The sequence below is a fragment of the Pseudorasbora parva genome, chromosome 3, assembly GCF_024679245.1.
Source record: "Pseudorasbora parva isolate DD20220531a chromosome 3, ASM2467924v1, whole genome shotgun sequence".
In the NCBI taxonomy this organism is placed as follows: Eukaryota; Metazoa; Chordata; class Actinopteri; order Cypriniformes; family Gobionidae; genus Pseudorasbora; species Pseudorasbora parva.
Window position 1 is genome coordinate 41,707,093 of NC_090174.1, and position 18,577 is coordinate 41,725,669.

Below are 18,577 nucleotides of genomic sequence, written 5' to 3' on the forward strand. Positions count from 1 at the left end.
TTGTTTTCCAAGTATATGGCTATAAATATTCTGGCATTAAATTGTTTCTAAAAAGACCGATAAATACCAAGAGTTATAAAATGTTGTTTACTTCCTGGTACGTCACTCAATTCCTTCCGCCGACTATTATTGTGCACGCGCAAGTACAAGGCAATTCGCGCCTGTTGTTTTGAATTTAAAATTGGACGATTATTTAGCTGTACCATCTGTTATGTATTTAAAGCCCGTGGCCGTGTATTCGCAGCAGAATGTTGAGTGTGGACTCGTTGCCAGTTGCCGAAGAGGAGGTGGTGGAGTCCAGCTCAAACAGACTGGGGGACATTTACACGTTTGTTGCCGAGGGCTGTTATCCTCAAACCATGAACCCTATTCGCAAAAAAAATCTCAAAAGATATGCTCAGAAATTCATGATTGACGGTGAGAGCAAAGCTTTCAAGTGTTACATTCGTAATGTTATTAATCTGTTATTTATATTTTACCCCCGGTTTCACAGAGAAAGCGTATAACGTTAGCTAGTCTCAAACTAAAATTCATGTTTAAACTGTTTTAACTGAAAGCAACTGACATGTCTTAAAATATGCCATAGTTTTGTCTCAAGATGCATTGCACACCACTAATGTTTTCTTCATCCTTAATTTGGGCCCTGATTGTGAAACCAGGCCATATTGTTTTTCAGTATTTCCTGGAAACTGTGTTTGCAGTTTTTAATTTGACAGACCTTTGTGTATGTATGTATTGTCCTGTTATATCATGTTAACTTGAAAAATTATATATAAATTAACATTTTCCTAGATTTAAAATTCCACTTTTTAGAAAATCAGAATGTTGCCCTATAATTCACCACACATAATCACATAATTTTCAACCTCTTGTGGAAAACTGGACACTACAAGCTTTTAAATCTTTTTTTTTAATGGCTCTTGGTTTGAAAATAAACTACTAATGGGGGTTTCTGAAGCGATTTACTAGTTCCTAACCATTATATTCCCCCAGTTTCACAGACAGACAAGGCTTAAGCTAGTCCTAGTCTAAAATGTGTGTTTAAGCCGTTTTAACTGAAACAATCTTGAACTGAAATATCTTAAATTATGTCACTGCCATTGTTTTGCCTCAAGATGCACACCAGTCATGTTTTTTTCTTGGACATGTTTACAAAAGTTACTTAAATGCCATAAGTAACTAATCTTGGTGTAGTCTAAGCCCTGTCTGTGAAACTGGGCCATTGTGTATTTGTTGCATGCAGATCTCCTCTTGATGTTTTGAGTTGATCATTTTATCCAGTCCAGTCTATTCTATTATATAAAACAGTCTTTAAAGGCATCATAAGCAATGTTCCACACTTTTTGTGTGTGTGTGGCTTAGCTCATCTCAAAGAGTGATGAGTGACTTATTTGTTTTATGACATATCTAAACTTTCTCTATAATAAATTCTATAGATGGCCGGTTATATTATGTGGGGCCGAAGAAAGAAGAAAAGCGAGAAGTAGTGATTGAGGCAGAGCGGAAGAGACAGATATTTCTGGAGTGTCATTTCAATGACATTGGGCATCACCTGGGACAGAAGAAGACAGTTCACAGGATTCAGAGTAAATACTACTGGCTTGGCATTGTCAAGGATGTTGTGGATTGGGTATGCTGTGGATGTCACTATCTTGACGCTTTTAGGAATGGATGTGTTTGTCATATTTTTCATTCATGCCTTTATCTACATGTCATTGAATCATCTGTTTCAGATTAAAGTATGTGAAACTTGTCAACACACAGAGCGGAATAAAAACCTGGCCAGAACGGTACGACCCATCAAGGTGGATGGTCCGTGGGACATTTTGGCCATTGAAATAATTGGTAAAAGTTTGTTAGATACTTTTAAGAAGTCTAATTTGTTAGCAGGACATATTTCTAGAGAGTAACCAAAATGTCTTGCTTTTTTTGAAAACAGGTCCATTCCCAGGAACAGTACATGGAGGGAATACACACATTGTTATTATTACAGATTACTACAGTAAATGGGTAGAGGCCTTTCCTGTACAAAAGAAAGATGGTCTCTGTATTGCAAGAAGCATTTCATCATCTGTTTGCAGGTGAGGTTACATTGAACCATTAATAAAGAATAAATATGCTGAAATGCTAAAATGTGTTTTTCCCCCCCTCCAGATTTGGCCCAGCAAAGACAATATTTTGCTCTCAAAGTGCTGACTTCTGTGCGGAGGTAGAAGCTTTTGTGGAAAATACCAACCTTTTATTCGAAACAGAGCATTAGCTCTATATTCACAGCGTTATTTTTGATTATTTTAGGTTACAAAGCATCTGTCTGACCGGTGGAACATAGCAATAAGAGTGTTACCAGTAGACCAGCCGCAGAGAAACGCACTGTATGATCGCAGCAGTAATCTGCTGAAAGACGCCATAAAACAGATGGTGGTGGAGAAACAAGTAGAATGGGATGATTTTCTTGATCCAGTTTTGGCCAGCTTCAGGACATCAGTCAACCCTACGACAAAATTTACACCACACTTTTTAATGTTTAACAGAAAGTCTAATGAGGTAAGAGAATTAACTTTTAAGATATGGTAATACAGTTTTAATATTGTAAGCAAGAAGTTACACTGACTGAATTTCTGGTCTTTTTTTTTTAAGACAAATTTTGATCGTCTTAGCTGCTATCAGGAGCAGGAAGAGGATATCCTTAATGAAGAGGACACAAACTCTTTTCTTTCCTCCATGCAGGAGCAACAGAATAACATCAAACAGTTGGTAAGGTTTGAGCTAAAATTCCTTTAACTAATAAATCGGTTAGACTAGTGTCCCTGTTAAAGGAGTCATTCACTTTCAAATGAAAATTACCCAATGATTTACTCACCCTCAAGCTATGCTAGGTGCATATAGTCTTGTGTAACCAGACGTTCATACTGGCGGCAGAAGGTCTAGACTCTAACGCAGCTTTCGTTGGTCGAGGACCGCCCAAGAGGACGTTTGACTGACATGTAACGCAACCAATCACAGTTTGGTGAATGTCAGATCAGATGACTATCAATCACATTAAGTGTTTCCAGATAAGTACGCCATATGCATCAGACATTCAGCCAACGGTCCTGAGGCTCAGACTAGGACTTTCTGATGAGTTATTTTAATTAATATCATGACGCTTCCCAGATTTATAATGGCAGTGACGGGTCCATTGAGTATGAAGCTCAAAAAAGTGCATTCATCCATCATAAACATGCTCCAGGGCTTTAACAAAGGCCTCTGAGGCAAAACCATAGACTGTAAAAAAATATGGACGTAGTGTCCGTGACGTCACCCATAGGATTCTGATAAGCCGTTCTGAAGCTTAAAGTATGGACGAGCTGGGCGTTGCCATCTTGTGAGCGAGTCATCGCGTGTCACTCCCCGATAACAGAAAATGGGCAAAAAGGCGGGATGTGCGCGGAGCTGAGGTGACGCAGTAACTATAGACGGCGGATAAATGGCTATCCACTTGTAACCACGCCCTTAATTATGCAGAACTTTAAGGCTTTTTTAAAACGTAAACGAATGAGTTATAAAAAAATTCACCCCCCTCAGAGTTGTCATGAAGATCAAAATTAGCCTTATAAGCCAAAACCACAATTTGTACCAGGCTGTAAACATGTTTTTTTCTGCTTTAAAGTTGAGAATTTTAACATGGGGCTCAATGAGATTCTGCTCCCTTCTGGAGCCTGTCCCTAGTGGCCAGTTGAGGAATTGCAGTTTACATTACTTCCGTATTGGCTTCAAGAGAGATCGCGGGAGGTTGCCGCTTGGGCAAAACGATGGGGTTTTGTAAGAAAAATATCCAAATTTAAAGCTATAAAGTAAAATATCTAGCTTCCAGCAGACCACCTTCCATATTCAAAAAAAGCTTAACTGGCGTGACATAGAGCTAGAACATAGTTTTGCACTGCCGAAAGCTAGATATTTATAAAGGTATAAGTTTATAAAGTACTTTATAAAGTTTTAAATATGATATTTTCTTATAAACCCCCAATGATTTGCTTCAGAAGGCATTTATTAACCCACCGAAGCCGTGTGGAGTATGCTTTTTTTTATAGCTTCAAACTCAATGGATTCCTCCACTGCCGTTTTAAAGCTTGGTAGTGTCAGGATATTTATTAATATAACTCAGATTGTGTTGATTTGAGGGTGAGTAAATCATGGTGTATTTTTCATTTAAAAGTAAACTACTCCTTTAACCATGGTGCATGTGTAACTATTAGCGTTTATTCAAAAAGCATGTCTTAAAACACAGATTTTAGTTCAGGCAAGCTTTAAAATGAGTTTCTTGATAATGTTCTTTTTGTCTACACAGGTAGTTACAAATATGAATGTTGCCTACAGACAAGAAAAGAAAAATGCAAAACGCAAGGCTAGAAACATGCCCTCCATCACTCTTACTGTGACCGACCCATTGTTCAGCACAGAGGAATCGCCCTCAGCAAAAAAGCTCAGGCAAAACCTCTACTTGTCTTTTCCTATAGAGACTGTCCTAACCACAATACAGAATGTACCTGAAGCAAAGAAGAATGGCTTAGAATATCCTCTAACAGACCCTGATGTGCACTGAAATGAATCTTTTGTGATGGGACTGATCATTATCCACAAAGTGTATTTGCATAGACTACAGCTTGAAGACCAATAAGGTGGTCCACAGAGAGCCTGTCAAGTAGATGCTCACTTTCTGTTTCAGCACACAAATAATGAAGCGAGATTAAAATATTGTATTTCAGCTTAAGGCGTTCATGACACTGATGATGGTCTTAGATTGTGCTTATACTTTGTAAAAAATAAAATAATAAGGTCATTATGTCAGTCTTTCACTGAGCTACACACCCATGTTTGTTTAGCTTAGGTGACTCATGCCCCAGAAAGCATTTTGATCTGTATTTCCTTTGGGTGAGTCATCTGAAGTACAGATTTCTGTATTATCTGTAAGAATATTGCATAAACATTAATTATGAAGATTATAATATGCAGTGCTCTCGATATCTCATTATCACAGAAAAATAGTTGTTAGTTGGTTTGACTAACGTTTTTTTTTTTTGTCTCGGAAGGTGGATCTGGATTTGAATAGGACTTTACATTTGCTTCATCGTTAACTTTACTTACTCATCCATGTCTCTGGAAAGGAAACTGAGTTTCTTATGTCAATCTAGTAATAATCGCACACCGAATCAATTATTTTTTGCTCCATTCTGTTTTAAAGTGTTATCCAACAATTAACTGTTTTCACTTGTAATAAATATTTGTTAATTCGTTATTCATTCAGTTCTGCGGCCGGTGTGATAAATCTCATGCAACTTTCTGTTTGTTTTTGAAATAACAGTTGATACGAAGGTGCAAGAATGCCCCCTGGATTGCAGCAGATTTTACAATAGGGCTGACCTCAGCTTGTAACTTGTGTCATCATTGGAACAGCCTGCAAAGTGGCGACATGTCTTTAGAGTGAAGCCGTTAAGTGTTGAAATGCAGTGTTCTCATTTAAAATAGTTTATTTGCCCATTCATTGTAAAATATTTTTGTGAAATGTATGCTAAAATCTGACCGCTGTTGTTGCTAGAACTTAAAAAAAAATGCACTGACAATATTATTTATGCGTTATGGGAAATAATTTGGTGATATTTTATTTTTTAACTGTAAATGCCGTAAAATTATATGGTTAAAACACAAACCTATATGAGCCGGTAAAATCTATTTTGACTGCGCTGATGACAAGTGGTGATCTAAAAGAAATCCATGTGGTGACTAAAGCAGTGTTATATTTTTCATTACATTTCTTAACGCATTCTGGGAATGCATCTTTTCCCATAAAATAAAGGGCTATTTATAGTTTTTACTTTAAAAAAAATCCTCATTATTTTAGAATAAAATAATAACCTTGTGAAAAAGAAGTATGTTATGAAAAAATACATTTTAAAAGAATATAGTTCAATGCAAACTGAATTAAATGTTTTTGGACACTTAAATGTTAATTGAAATGAAATGAAAATGCATTATAGCTTATATTAAATGCAGTTAGTTGATCTCAAGAGTGTTTATAATTTACCCAATTAAGTAGGACTTGAGTATTTTATATATGCTCTCATAATTACTTATAATGTCTTTGAAATGTAATTTTGGAAGTGTACTGCCAAATGTGCTATAGCATTTATGGTCAGCTAAAAATGACTAATAATGAATTGACACGTGTATTTTATGTATTTGTAATTAAACTATTTTAGTTTAGTACATTTAAAACATTAACTTAACACTACAGTTCAAATTATTATAAGCACATTACATTTGCTTTATTATAATCAAAATAAGAGTAGGCTATACTTCGTTTCTTATACAATGTTTTAAAATGTTCTTTAAGTATAAATTTTAATATGAATTTTTACAAATAGCACTTATTTATATGTGTACTTATAAGTGTTTTAAAGATCCGTGATAAAAGTGTAATTTCTTTAAGCCATTTTTTTAATTGATATATCTGAATATACCTTTAAGATTTGAAGTAGCCTACTAGAAGTGCACATTTAATACAATAATTTCCCCCAAGGGTGTCTTCTATATCTTAATTCCATTTATTTTGCAATTGTAACTTTCACTTTACTATCCTTTTAAAACGTCTGCAGTGAAAATGACAATCACTTTTATGCACGACATTTAGAGATACAATGGACACAATAATATCCATTTTAAAACTTTGAAGTCCGCATTGTTGAAATAAATATCCTCACGCGCTTTCCCTCAAAATATGTAAGAACCACTATAAGTAAAAGAAAGGTAAGAACGTGTACTCACTTATGGTACTCTCCAATGTGACAGACAGGAGCCCTCTCTGATTGGTCAGTTGTCACGGAGGAGGGGCTTCAGTACTGTATTCTTTTCCCCCTTCCTGTCAGTGCACCGCACTCGTAAGGAGAGACGATGGATGTTGACTAGCAGTTATGTGACTAAAATGAGTTTCATTGTCGTACCGGGGATGTTGGTTTACAAAGGAAACAACGAGCTGCTGTATAGACGGAAAATCTTAGGATTTACATAAAGATATTTTGTACTGCCCTAATGAATGAGTCGATGCCGGGTGTCAAGCTGTGCAGGCCAGCGAATCAGCGTAACAGACGCAGTACATTGACAGACTTTGTTTAATGCTCGCTCCTTTAATCAAACCAGACCTGTCAGTCTGGTTTTATGCTGCTGTGTTATTTACCTACTCTATAGAAATCACCTCCATATAGAATTGTGCTGCTCAATTTGACCTAGGACAGCAAGTCTGCGTGGTGCAGTAGTATCGACCTCTTCAACAGGTGTAGGAAAATGAGGGTTGCTGTGGTTCTTAGTGGCAACCTGGTTTTCACTTTAGTGGATATTGTGGTCACTACAATCTTGTATGTTCATGGATCAAGACTTGATATATTTTCAGATGAATTAGAAGAGTTTGACATACGCTGCTCAACACTGGACTTGTGGGGAACCGTTCTCATACGGGTCAGTCTTCTTTTTGGGGCCTCTGTCGGGGTGTTCTTTAACAGGAACGATGGTCCACGGAGGGTGTCAAACCTGGGGACGCTGGTTGCCTTCATTTGTCTTACCAACATGACTTATGCTCTGGCCAAGTTGTTGATGCTTTCTGAACAGGGAGCTCTAATGTATGACCCCTGGTTCCTCAGTCTGTTCTCATGGACTTGTGCATCAGCAGTAGGCATCATGATCTCATGGAATCTGCTGTCACAGACTCCCAATGCTGTGTCTGACAGAGAGGACAGCGAGGAGACGGAGAGGTTGGTGGATGGCATTGAAACAGAAGATGAGTCCAGTGAGAAGAGCAGGAAATCAGGGAAAGAGCCTCCCCATTCAGGGGCCACAATCGGCCGTCTGTTGTCATACTGTAAGAAGGACTCTGGTTTGCTGGCCATTGCTTTCTTCTTTCTTCTCCTCTCTGCTGTGTGTAAGTTCACTCTCAACACTTTCTCACAACTATGACTCAAATATTTTAAGAAATGTAGTAAATGAAGTAAACATGTCATGATTCCATGGATATTTCACGAGCTAGACTTGTGTTGAATGGTAGGCTTTGCTAATGTTGGCCCAGCAGTCATTCTCTGATCAAATATAGTAACTGGTTATAATATAGTAACAATTAGGTTGTATATGTTGGTATTAGTAAATACAATGTTCAATATGAACTAATAATGAACAATGCTTTTAATGGACTCAAAGTGAATGCTTGCTGTAATATTACAATATTTTACTTTGAAAATTTTACAATACAATATTTTACAATATTTTGTAAACAATATTGGTTAATGTTGATACATGATGATGAATTAAACATTGTTCCTGTATAAGACCTTAAAGTATTACCAAACTTTTGAAACATATTTTGAAAGAAGTCTCTTATGCTCATTAGGATAGCATTTATTTGGTGAAAGTAAAATAGAAATATTGTGAACAATTATTACAAATATTTTTTTTGTATTTGAATATATTTTAAACTGTAATTTATTCTTTTTAAGGCAAAGCTGAATTTTCAGCATCATTCCTCCAGTCTTCAGTGTCACATGATCCTTCAGAAATCATTCTAATATACTGATTTGGTGCTTAAGAATCAGTTTTAATGCTTGATATTTTTGTGGAAACCATGATCATTTTTTCATGGTTCTTTGATGAAGAGAATTCAAAATAACATAATTTATTTAACATACTAAAGATACACTTTTGTACAATTTAATGCATCCTCAATAAAAGTATTTACCGTAATTCTTTAAAAAAAAAAATCTCACTGAACACAAACGTTTGACAGTGTGTTTAAAAGTTTTTATGTTCCTTTTTCACTTTTACATACAGACGTTTTCATCATATTCACCCTGGATTTCTAAACTTAACTGTCTGATTACAGTTAGATTGCACATCATTGCAGTGTTATGTTACGATTGCTCTAATATTTACTCTAGTCATTACATGCTTTTGAATGCCTTGATTTGTTACACTTGTGATTGCACATCTGGCACATTATATTGTTTAACATATTGTTCTCATCTCTAGTGCTTTTCAGCCGAAAGTTAATGTTTGTATTTTCCTCTTCATAGGTGAAGCTTTTATACCATATTACACGGGGCAGGCAATAGATGGCATAGTTATCCAGAAAAGCATGGATACTTTTGCCAAACCCATGATTACTCTTAGTGTGTTGGCTTTGGTCAGGTGAGCAATTCTGGATTTGACTTTTTCCTCCATTACTCATTTTATAGCCAGCACTATAGAGATTTAATGAAACAGAAATTGTCTTCTTTTTTCCCCCTTTTCTGTTTTACATTGTAGTCCATGTTATATGGTGTCCTTTGAAAATGTACCCCTTTGTATGTATGTTGTACATATGTATGTTGTTTTTACAGCTCCATTGCCATTGGGTTTCGTGGAGGAGTCTTCTCTGTTACGTTTGCCAGGTTGAACATTCGACTTCGGAACCTTCTCTTTAGATCACTAATGCATCAAGATATTGGGTTCTTTGATGCCAACCATACAGGTAATATTATAACTCCGATCATAGCTTTCATCAAATATAGTATACCTTATATTTGTACAAAAACATATATACTTTCCTAAAAAATGAAAAAAAGAGAGGTATGGCAGTTTATTGATATGACTCAAACATTCAGCCTAAACCACTTGACATTGATTTTGCATACTGAGTTTCATTTGGTCTTCTTTCTTCCATCTATTTGCATACTGTATATTGATTGGCCTTGTCTTTTTTTCTTATAACCAGGGCTTGACATTAACCTTTTTTTGCTCACCAGTCACTGTGGCTAGTGGTTTTCCAAAATAACTAGCCCCTCAGCATTTTCACTGGACAAAAGTTTGACATTGATACCATGGGGGAAAACTGCCATATAGATAGTTTTAATATTTATCTCATAATTGGCTCATAATCTCATTAATCTCATTTGGCAGCAGGTATATTAGGCTGCTGTCATTTTAAGATCTGACACATGGATCCATTATACCGTTACACATGCTTTTTCTTGCTGAACTGTTTATGTTCACTTATAGACAGGCATTTTTATATTATGTTGTGTCTATTTGACCATTTAAACACAATAAGCAGTGAAAAATAACTCAAATTTGTACTTGAAAGGTGGCTTAATATGCGCACACTTTGGGTGTGAGAACAAAATCTCCGGGAATGAGTAAAATGATGTGCAATACACACAATTCAAGCCCTGTTGTCACACCAACAATATATTGATCTGTAGCGAATTAAACTTGCTGTCAGAAAGATCATTAAAGTGCAGCTGGTATCTTATATCTATTCTGTGGAAAATTATTATTGGAAGCATTTTAGATATTTCAGTATCTCTATGTATCGAAAAATCCATATTTTTGACAACACTACATTGCACTTAGTTTATTATTTTAGATGCCTTTTTAAAAAACTACAACTGAAAAATATATATATTATAAAATTCAACCCACTAGAGTGGCTAGTACGGGTGACAGCGTTACACGCCTCTGCTGAAATCCATCCGCATTTGGTAGATCGGCAGGTGTTGATGCCAAGCCTTGCTTATAACTATTGTGTTAATTCTTGCATGCAGCAAACAGAAAACAAAATGTGCACTGAATGAGTGTCATGTTGCAGCATTTTATTTACAAAGAAACCAAACCCTAAAAAAAAAGCTTACCTATAACATTAGAAGAAATTCAAATTTAGTGTTGTTTTTAACGTTACTGTATCAAAAGACAATTGGACCAGTGAAAGACATTCAGTACAGAAGAACACATAAATGATTCAGCTCTCAATGGTTTGCCTTACAGGTGACATTACCTCTAGACTTACCTCAGACACTACTCAAGTGAGTGACCTCATCTCACAAAATGTGAACCTGTTCCTGCGTAGCTTTGTGAAATCTGTGGGTATCTTCATATTCATGTTTGGAATGTCCTGGAAGCTGTCTGTAGTCACCATCATGGGTTTCCCATATATAGCTGTGGTCTCCAAACTGTATGGAGAGTATTACAAGGCAAGTTATGCATATGCAAATACTTTGCTTGATAGAAATAATAAAAAGTGGTTAATTGTAGTATATAGTGAATAATAAAATATTTAATTATACACAAATGCACTACATACTGTATGTATAATACCATTTTGTCATGCACTGATACAAAATATGTACTCATGCAAAAAGATTAACATTACACATTTTTGATTTCCCACAGAAATTAACCAAAGAAGTTCAGACAGCACTTGCTCAGGCCAATAAAGTGGCCGAGGAAACAATATCAGCCATGAGAACAGTGCGAAGTTTTGCTAATGAGGATCAGGAGGGAGACTCATACTACAGCAAACTGCAGGAGATGTTCATTCTTAATAAGAAGCAAGCGGTTGCCTATGCCTGCTTCATGTGGTCAAGCTATGTAGGTATATTGAAGGTTTAATGAAGCCCTTCAGCCTTAGTCCTCATAAAATCCATAGTTATGCAATCTAATGCTGCCATCACATGCTATCGGATATTATCGTAACTACCATTTTCTAGTTTCTAGTTAGAAACATATGAACAACCTCACAATTCATATTTATCACAGGCCGTGTGTAACGGACGTAGATTGGTAAGAGCCTTGCGTGTTAACCTTATTCCCCTGTCCTCATGTGGTGCACTTGACTGGCGCTAGCAACTGCGTGCTTTAGCCTGCCTCTCACGCCAGAGACCCCAGTTTGAATCACGCTTGGAGCAGGTTGATTAGGAACCTTTACATTTGGTGTCATGACCCGGATGGGAGAAAGGTTTAGGGGGATGAGTGTAACGCAGGCCAGTAAGAGCTCCAAATGTAACCCTGATTAATTAGGTATTAGAAACCTAATTTTTAGCGTCTTTGTAAACCTCATTCCCCTGGCCTCGAGAGGTGCATTAGCGGCTGTGGCCTTTAAGTGTCCTTGTTAGCGTGCCTGTGTAACGGTAGTCACTGTGTAAGTAGAACTCACTCCTCTGTCCTCAAGAGATGCTCTAGCGACTGACGCTAGAAAGGTTGCAGCCTCCTTGTTAGAGCGTCCAACTCTCATGCTGGCAGACCGGGATTCGACTCCTGCTTGGAGCGGGCGGATTGAACAGGAGGGGTTACATTGGTGCCGTCACTCGGATGGGAGTGAGGTTTAAGAGGGTGATTGTAAAGGTAGTCACTCTGCATGTAAACCTCACTCCTCTGTCCTATAAAAAACACAAGCGACTGACATTAGAGGTTGCAGCCTTTAGCCTCCTTGTTAGAGTGCCCGACTCTCATGCGGGTGAACCTGGGTTCATGTCCTGCTTGGAGCGGGCGGTTTGAACAGGAGTGGTTACACCTGCCTCCCACGCTGGATGCCCCTCTTAGAATCGTGCTTGGAGCAGTAAGACCAGTTACATTTGGTGGCATGACCCGGATGGGTTATGAGTATAACGTAGGTTAGTAAGAGCTGTGTGTGTAAACCTCACTCCCCTGGCCTCAAGAGACACACTAGCAAATGATGCTAGCAAATGCGGTCTTTAGCGTCCTTGTTAGCGCACCTGCCTCCCACGCCGAAGGCCCCGATTCAAATCCTTTATGATGGGTTACACAATTGTATTGTGACCGGGATGGGTTCAGGGTGGTGAGAGTAATGTAGGCCGGTAGAGCTGTACATGTAAAACTGATTCCCCAGGCTTCAAGAGGTGCGCTAGCGACTGACGCTAGCTACTGCGATCTTTAGCATCCTTGTTAGCATGCAGGCCTCCCACACCAGAGACCCCATTTAAAATATTGCTTGGAGCACGTCAGGCAGGGCCGGTTACACATTCTATAAACTTTAAACATGGAAGAGGGGAGAATGATTGCTGCTGTGACTGGGAATATTTATTAGCCCTGTCTTGTCATTAATGTAGTGCATATTTACAAATATGAATAATTATTTGAAACGTATTGTATGTTTTATACACAAAATATGTATCTATTTGACTGAAATTCCAGAATTGTTAGGGTTAGCGTAGTGAATGTTTATATGGTTGTCAATTAATAGGATGCTAAACATAATTTTGGCTTTAATACGATTTTTCCAATAAATAAAGAGTGGCCGGTTGCAGAACCTGATTGTCTTACAAGTTAGTCATCTACTTCAAGACTGGTCGTTACTTTTTAGGTTACATAAAAAGATAGATGCATAATTTAATCCAAAAAGTAAGAATGATTAGCCATTAATAATTACTAGCTTGTCAGATTAGCTCTCAAGAGACAGTCTTAACTTAGTGGCTATGTTTAAGTAACTGGCCATTGGTGTCCTCCATGATTCCTGTTCTTTCCGACAACAAAGCACTTTAATGGAAAAGCATGTAATCACAAATTTAGTGGAAAGGACATTTTCAATTGCATGTGAAGGCAGCATAATTTCTTTCCCTTTTCTTCTTGTATTCACATTTTCTCTGTTCCTGTCAACATTTACACTAGTTCTCAGTCTTTCTTTGTTCTTAATTACCATCTTTTTTTTAGATCTCTGAGCTGGCCTTGCAAGTTGCAATCCTGTTTTATGGAGGCCACCTAGTGGTGACAAATCAGATGAGCGGAGGGACCCTTATTTCCTTTGTCATCTATGAGCTGGAGCTTGGAGAGGCCCTGGAGGTATTTCGTTTTTCTTTTAAAATGTACATTTGTGAAACTCATATGATGAATCTGAAACATTCTGGTCTTTTTACAGAGTATATCATCGGTGTACACAGGTCTGATGCAAGGTGTTGGCGCTGCAGAGAAAGTGTTTGAATATATTGATAGGAAACCTACACATGCCCTTGATGGTCAAGAAGCTCCAGAGACACTCGAAGGCCAGGTTGAATTCAAAAATGTGACATTTGCATATCCAACACGACCAGAGATGGATATATTGAAGGTATTCTTTGTTGAAGGAATTTAAGTAGAAGGTATTGATTGTATTAGGAAATATCTTGCCATATAATCTACTAACAGGAAAGTAAAACTCCATGACCTGGTTTCACAGACAAGATTAAGACAGGATTAGGCCTTTTTAATTAGGCAGTTTAATAGGGCATTTAAGTAGCTTTTATAAATGTGCCTTAGAAAAAAAGCCTTACTGGTGTGCATCTTGAGACAAGGGTACTGTCACATTTGAACATATGTCAGTGCAAGTTGTTTTCAGTTAAAACAGTCATGTAATTTAGTCAGCATGCATTTTAGTCTGGGGCTATCTTAAGCCTTGTCTGTGAAACCGGAGGCGTGTTTTAACAAAGCATTATGTGGAAACGCTTTTCTATGCACATTTTTGTTGGTTTCTTAACCACATAAAATATGTTCTGATTCATTTGCTGTTATTGTAGAGCAACCATTCACTACCATAGTATTTTTCCCCTACTATGGTAGTCAATGTCAAAATCTGCTTTGTTACAAACATTCTTCAAAATATCTTCTTTTGTGTTCAGCAGAACAAAGAAACTCATACAGGTTTGGAACAACTTGAGGGAGAGTAAATTATGACACAATTTTCTTTTGGGGTCAACTATCTCTTTAAATCACATTGTCACATTCAGTGTAAATGGATAAAAAGCTTTTTGCTGGAATCCTATTGCATTGCACTTATTTAGAACACTGTGAAGAGAGTAATTTTAATGATTTTGGCTAGACACCTGCATTCAGGCTATACATCTGAATGACGTCAAGTAGAAATAACCTATGAATTGCAGAATTATTGAGATATAATCACTATTGTGCCAGTGTAAACGGTAGCTATGGATGACTTCAGTAGGGAGTAGCGATTGAAAGCTACTTTTATTAATTTTATTTTTAAACTGAAATGCTAGTGAATCAGTAACAGAATTCCTTGACATGAGAAGGAAATTAAAACCACATTTTCTTCTCAGAATGTATCCTTCAGTCTTCGCCCAGGGCAAGTAACTGCACTAGTGGGGCCCTCTGGTGGTGGAAAAAGCTCATGCGTGTGTTTGCTGGAGAACTTTTATGCCCCTCAGCAAGGCCAAGTGCTAGTGGACGGCCGACCTGTGAACACATACAAGCACAAATATTATCACTCTAAGGTGGGATATATGCTGAGGTTGATCTGTCCTACTGCATTTTGAATGGATAAATTGTTTTGTAAATACAATTTTATAATATATATATATATATATATATATATATATATATATATATATATATATATATATATATATATATATATATATAATCTGTATTTTTGTTGTTTTCAGTACACCTTGTAGTACATTCTATGACCATAAGGGGGTAGTAGTTGCTGATAATGGAAATGGTGGTGAAGTGGCCTAACCCAAAGCAAATTAGAGATGTTAGTGCTCTTTTTTATTTTATAGGTGTCACTGGTGGGTCAGGAGCCTGTTCTGTTTGCACGCACTGTTCAGATGAATATCTCCTATGGTTTACCTGAAACTCCTATGGAGTCGGTCATCAGAGCTGCCATTAATGCCAATGCACATGACTTTATAACCGGCCTCTCCAAAGGTTATGATACTGGTAAGTTATTATTATATTTTATTATATTATATGAAAAAATGCTTTTCGCCGAACTCGCACTACTCCCTTTTCCCATCTCATATCAGATCGGAAAGGCGTTTATTTTCAATAAAAAAATAAAAATAAAAAAAAAACTGGAACTAAAGCGCCTAACGTGTGTTTAATAATAAAGTGTTAATCGGTTAGGGATAGGTGAACAGACGTGCTGAATTAGAGACTGTAAAAGACAAAGTGAGTGGGTCCAATATCATTGTCCTTAAAAAGTGGGTGGGTCTTGTCTGGGGGGTGGGGGGGGGGTAATAACGTTTTAAAATTTCACATTTAAAGAAATCTAGAATTTGACCATGTCTAACATGTATTCAAATGTAAAACCTACAAATAATAAGTAAGCTGTTATGATCTGCAATACTTTAAGCATGGCATTATAAATGAAAATTATAATTTTGATGACTCAAAATTGACACAAAATTACTCTAATTTGCCTCTTTTTGTTGGAATTCTCTATTTGAACCTTATCTACCCTACTACAATAATTGTGATATAAATAATATAAATATTAGAAGAAAAATATTTTAAGTGGTCATTAATGACCATAATTAGTGCACAAATAGTATTTAGTACCAAAAGATCTGCTCAAAATATTCAATACATATTATTAAACTAAAATATAGTTTATTTAATAATTTATTAAATTGAAAATTACTTAAGGTGTACGGTCAGGTTTGACTATGATAGTAAGGAATATCTCAGGGCTAAATACAAGAAGAGCATAACATTATAATGTTGCATCTCCATCACTTCATAATAAAATGACACTGTAAATGTGGTTGATGTAATAATCAATGCATTAAATGCATTAAGTTAAAAAAAATTACATAACATAACATTATTTAACATTAAACATTATTTAATGTTTGAGTTGATCAATCAAACCCCTTTATCTAAACCTCTCTACTTAACCGTCGGAGTCATGTTTGTAGTTTTTTAACGCTTTTTATCCGCATTTATAGTTCTAATTGAATCCTCGAACAATTCGCAAAGGGTTGTTGACAATATCAGCCATAAGAGTGTGCATCGATCCGCACTTGGAATTCGGACCACAAATATTAAACCATCCGGGAATCTTTGGAATACTCTTTTTAACATACTACGATTTGGGCCATACCAATTCTATTTTCAAATACTTTTTAGTATGGATAGTATGTGAATTGGGAGGCAGGGTATGTGTGGGAAACACTGTTATATTATATTATATTATATTATATTATATTATATTATATTATATTATATTATATTATATTATATTATATTATATTTTTATATTATATGAATTTTACATTATATGCATCCTAAAACATGATTATGTCCTTTATGCATTGCTATAATATCCATAATAGATATTCAAACACTTCATTTTAATTTGATGTTTTTGATGTATTTGACACGTGTTTTGTGTGCGAGTTTGGCTCATAATTTGCCATGCGGCTCTGTCCTCTGTCATAGGGGTCGGAGAGAAGGGCACTCAGCTGTCTGGTGGGCAAAAACAGAGAGTTGCAATTGCTCGGGCTCTAATCAGAAACCCTCGCATTCTCATTTTGGATGAAGCCACAAGTGCACTAGATTCAGAAAGCGAATATATAGTAAGAGCTGTTGATCTTGAAAGGATGTGGCTCAAGTGAACATACTTATTTTTATTCTTGCATTATACTTCATTCATGACACTACTTTGTTTTAGGTTCAGCAGGCTCTGAACAGCTTGATGCGAACGCACACGGTTTTAGTGATTGCCCACAGACTGAGCACAGTGGAGAGAGCCGACAACATCCTGGTGATCGACAAAGGCTCTGTGGTAGAGCAGGGCACTCATGCTGAACTCATGGTCAGAGGAGGCCTCTACTGCAAGCTGGTGCAGAGGCAGATCCTGGGGACTGAAATAGATGCAGATGGTCACAACCTAACACCAGCCCCACCTCGGGTGCTGAAGGAAGGAGATAAGGAGAGTGAAGAGGACTGTAGTGACACTGAGTATGAAGCACGCTACTAGGAGAAAGTTGACATGTTTATCACATGATTGTTGATTTGATTAATTTTTTTAAAGCAATCTTGGGATATATCACAAATGTTGCATGTCAAAGAGTGTTTACTAGACTGGGGCACTGCCTTGAGTAAAGCTTTAAGCTATAAGAACTTGATATACTTGATACTTGTACTGTACATTTGTTTCAAATGTAAATAACTTGGATAATTTAATGTTTTTAAACATAATAATTATGAAAATAAAATGAATTGATAGACAGATCACTGTTTTTATTTTTTAAATAAAGGTCCCATATACTAATACAGTTAACAGTGCATAGTGTATATTATTTAATCATATTTTTAATTAGCTGATATGTGAATATTTTCAGCTTTCATTTTAATTTTACTTTGTTCTAGTAATGGTTTGTGATTTTGTCATTATTATTAGTCATTGTTACACTTACAAAAATGCTGGGTTAAAAACAACCCAAATTGAGTTGAAAATGGACAAACCCAGCAACCCCAACCTGCTGGGTAGTTTTATTTAACTCAGCTATTGTAGCGCTTGCTTAAAATTAACCCAGAGTATGTTGGAAATTAACATATTAATATGTTTAAAGAATAATAATAAAACAATACACATCAATACATTTTTTGATTATTATTATTATATGCAAGCTATAGTATTTTTTTTTTTTTACACAATAGTTGGGATAAATAAAACATTTAACAACTGCTGGGTTAAAACGACCCAATTGCTGGGTTGCCAAATGGGTTGGGTTTTTAACCCAACATTTTTTAAATTTATTTTTTCGTAATTTGACAGACAGACAGACAGACAGACAGACAGACAGACAGACAGACATGCAGACAGACAGACAGACAGACAGACAGACAGACAGACAGACAGATAGATAGATAGATAGATAGATAGATAGATAGATAGATAGATAGATAGATAGATAGATAGATAGATAGATAGATAGATAGATAGCTCTCCTCTTGCACAAAGACACATCAGAAAAAGTTTGTGAGCATCAAATTGAAGAGGCCT

At 36.5% G+C, this 18,577-nt stretch overlaps 2 protein-coding genes across 2 annotated transcripts; both read left to right on the plus strand.

Annotated features, from left to right (window-relative positions):
* The first annotated feature begins 108 nt into the window (after positions 1 to 108).
* On the plus strand, positions 109 to 5,820 carry zgc:113436 (uncharacterized protein LOC503528 homolog). The gene is made up of 8 exons (XM_067438918.1): positions 109 to 417; positions 1,437 to 1,630; positions 1,734 to 1,845; positions 1,940 to 2,081; positions 2,155 to 2,209; positions 2,296 to 2,544; positions 2,638 to 2,754; positions 4,328 to 5,820. The coding sequence occupies exons 1-8, from the start codon at positions 249 to 251 to the stop codon at positions 4,580 to 4,582; spliced, it is 1,293 nt and encodes a 430-aa protein (XP_067295019.1). The 5' UTR covers positions 109 to 248; the 3' UTR covers positions 4,583 to 5,820.
* A 924-nt stretch (positions 5,821 to 6,744) lies between these two features.
* abcb9 (ATP-binding cassette, sub-family B (MDR/TAP), member 9) lies at positions 6,745 to 17,800 on the plus strand. Its single transcript, XM_067438922.1, has 11 exons — positions 6,745 to 7,948; positions 9,090 to 9,204; positions 9,396 to 9,526; positions 10,819 to 11,024; positions 11,224 to 11,421; positions 13,501 to 13,629; positions 13,706 to 13,894; positions 14,880 to 15,053; positions 15,345 to 15,504; positions 17,008 to 17,144; positions 17,240 to 17,800. Exons 1-11 carry the CDS (start codon positions 7,318 to 7,320, stop codon positions 17,546 to 17,548), a joined length of 2,379 nt encoding a protein of 792 aa, XP_067295023.1. The 5' UTR covers positions 6,745 to 7,317; the 3' UTR covers positions 17,549 to 17,800.
* The last annotated feature ends 777 nt before the right edge of the window (positions 17,801 to 18,577 follow it).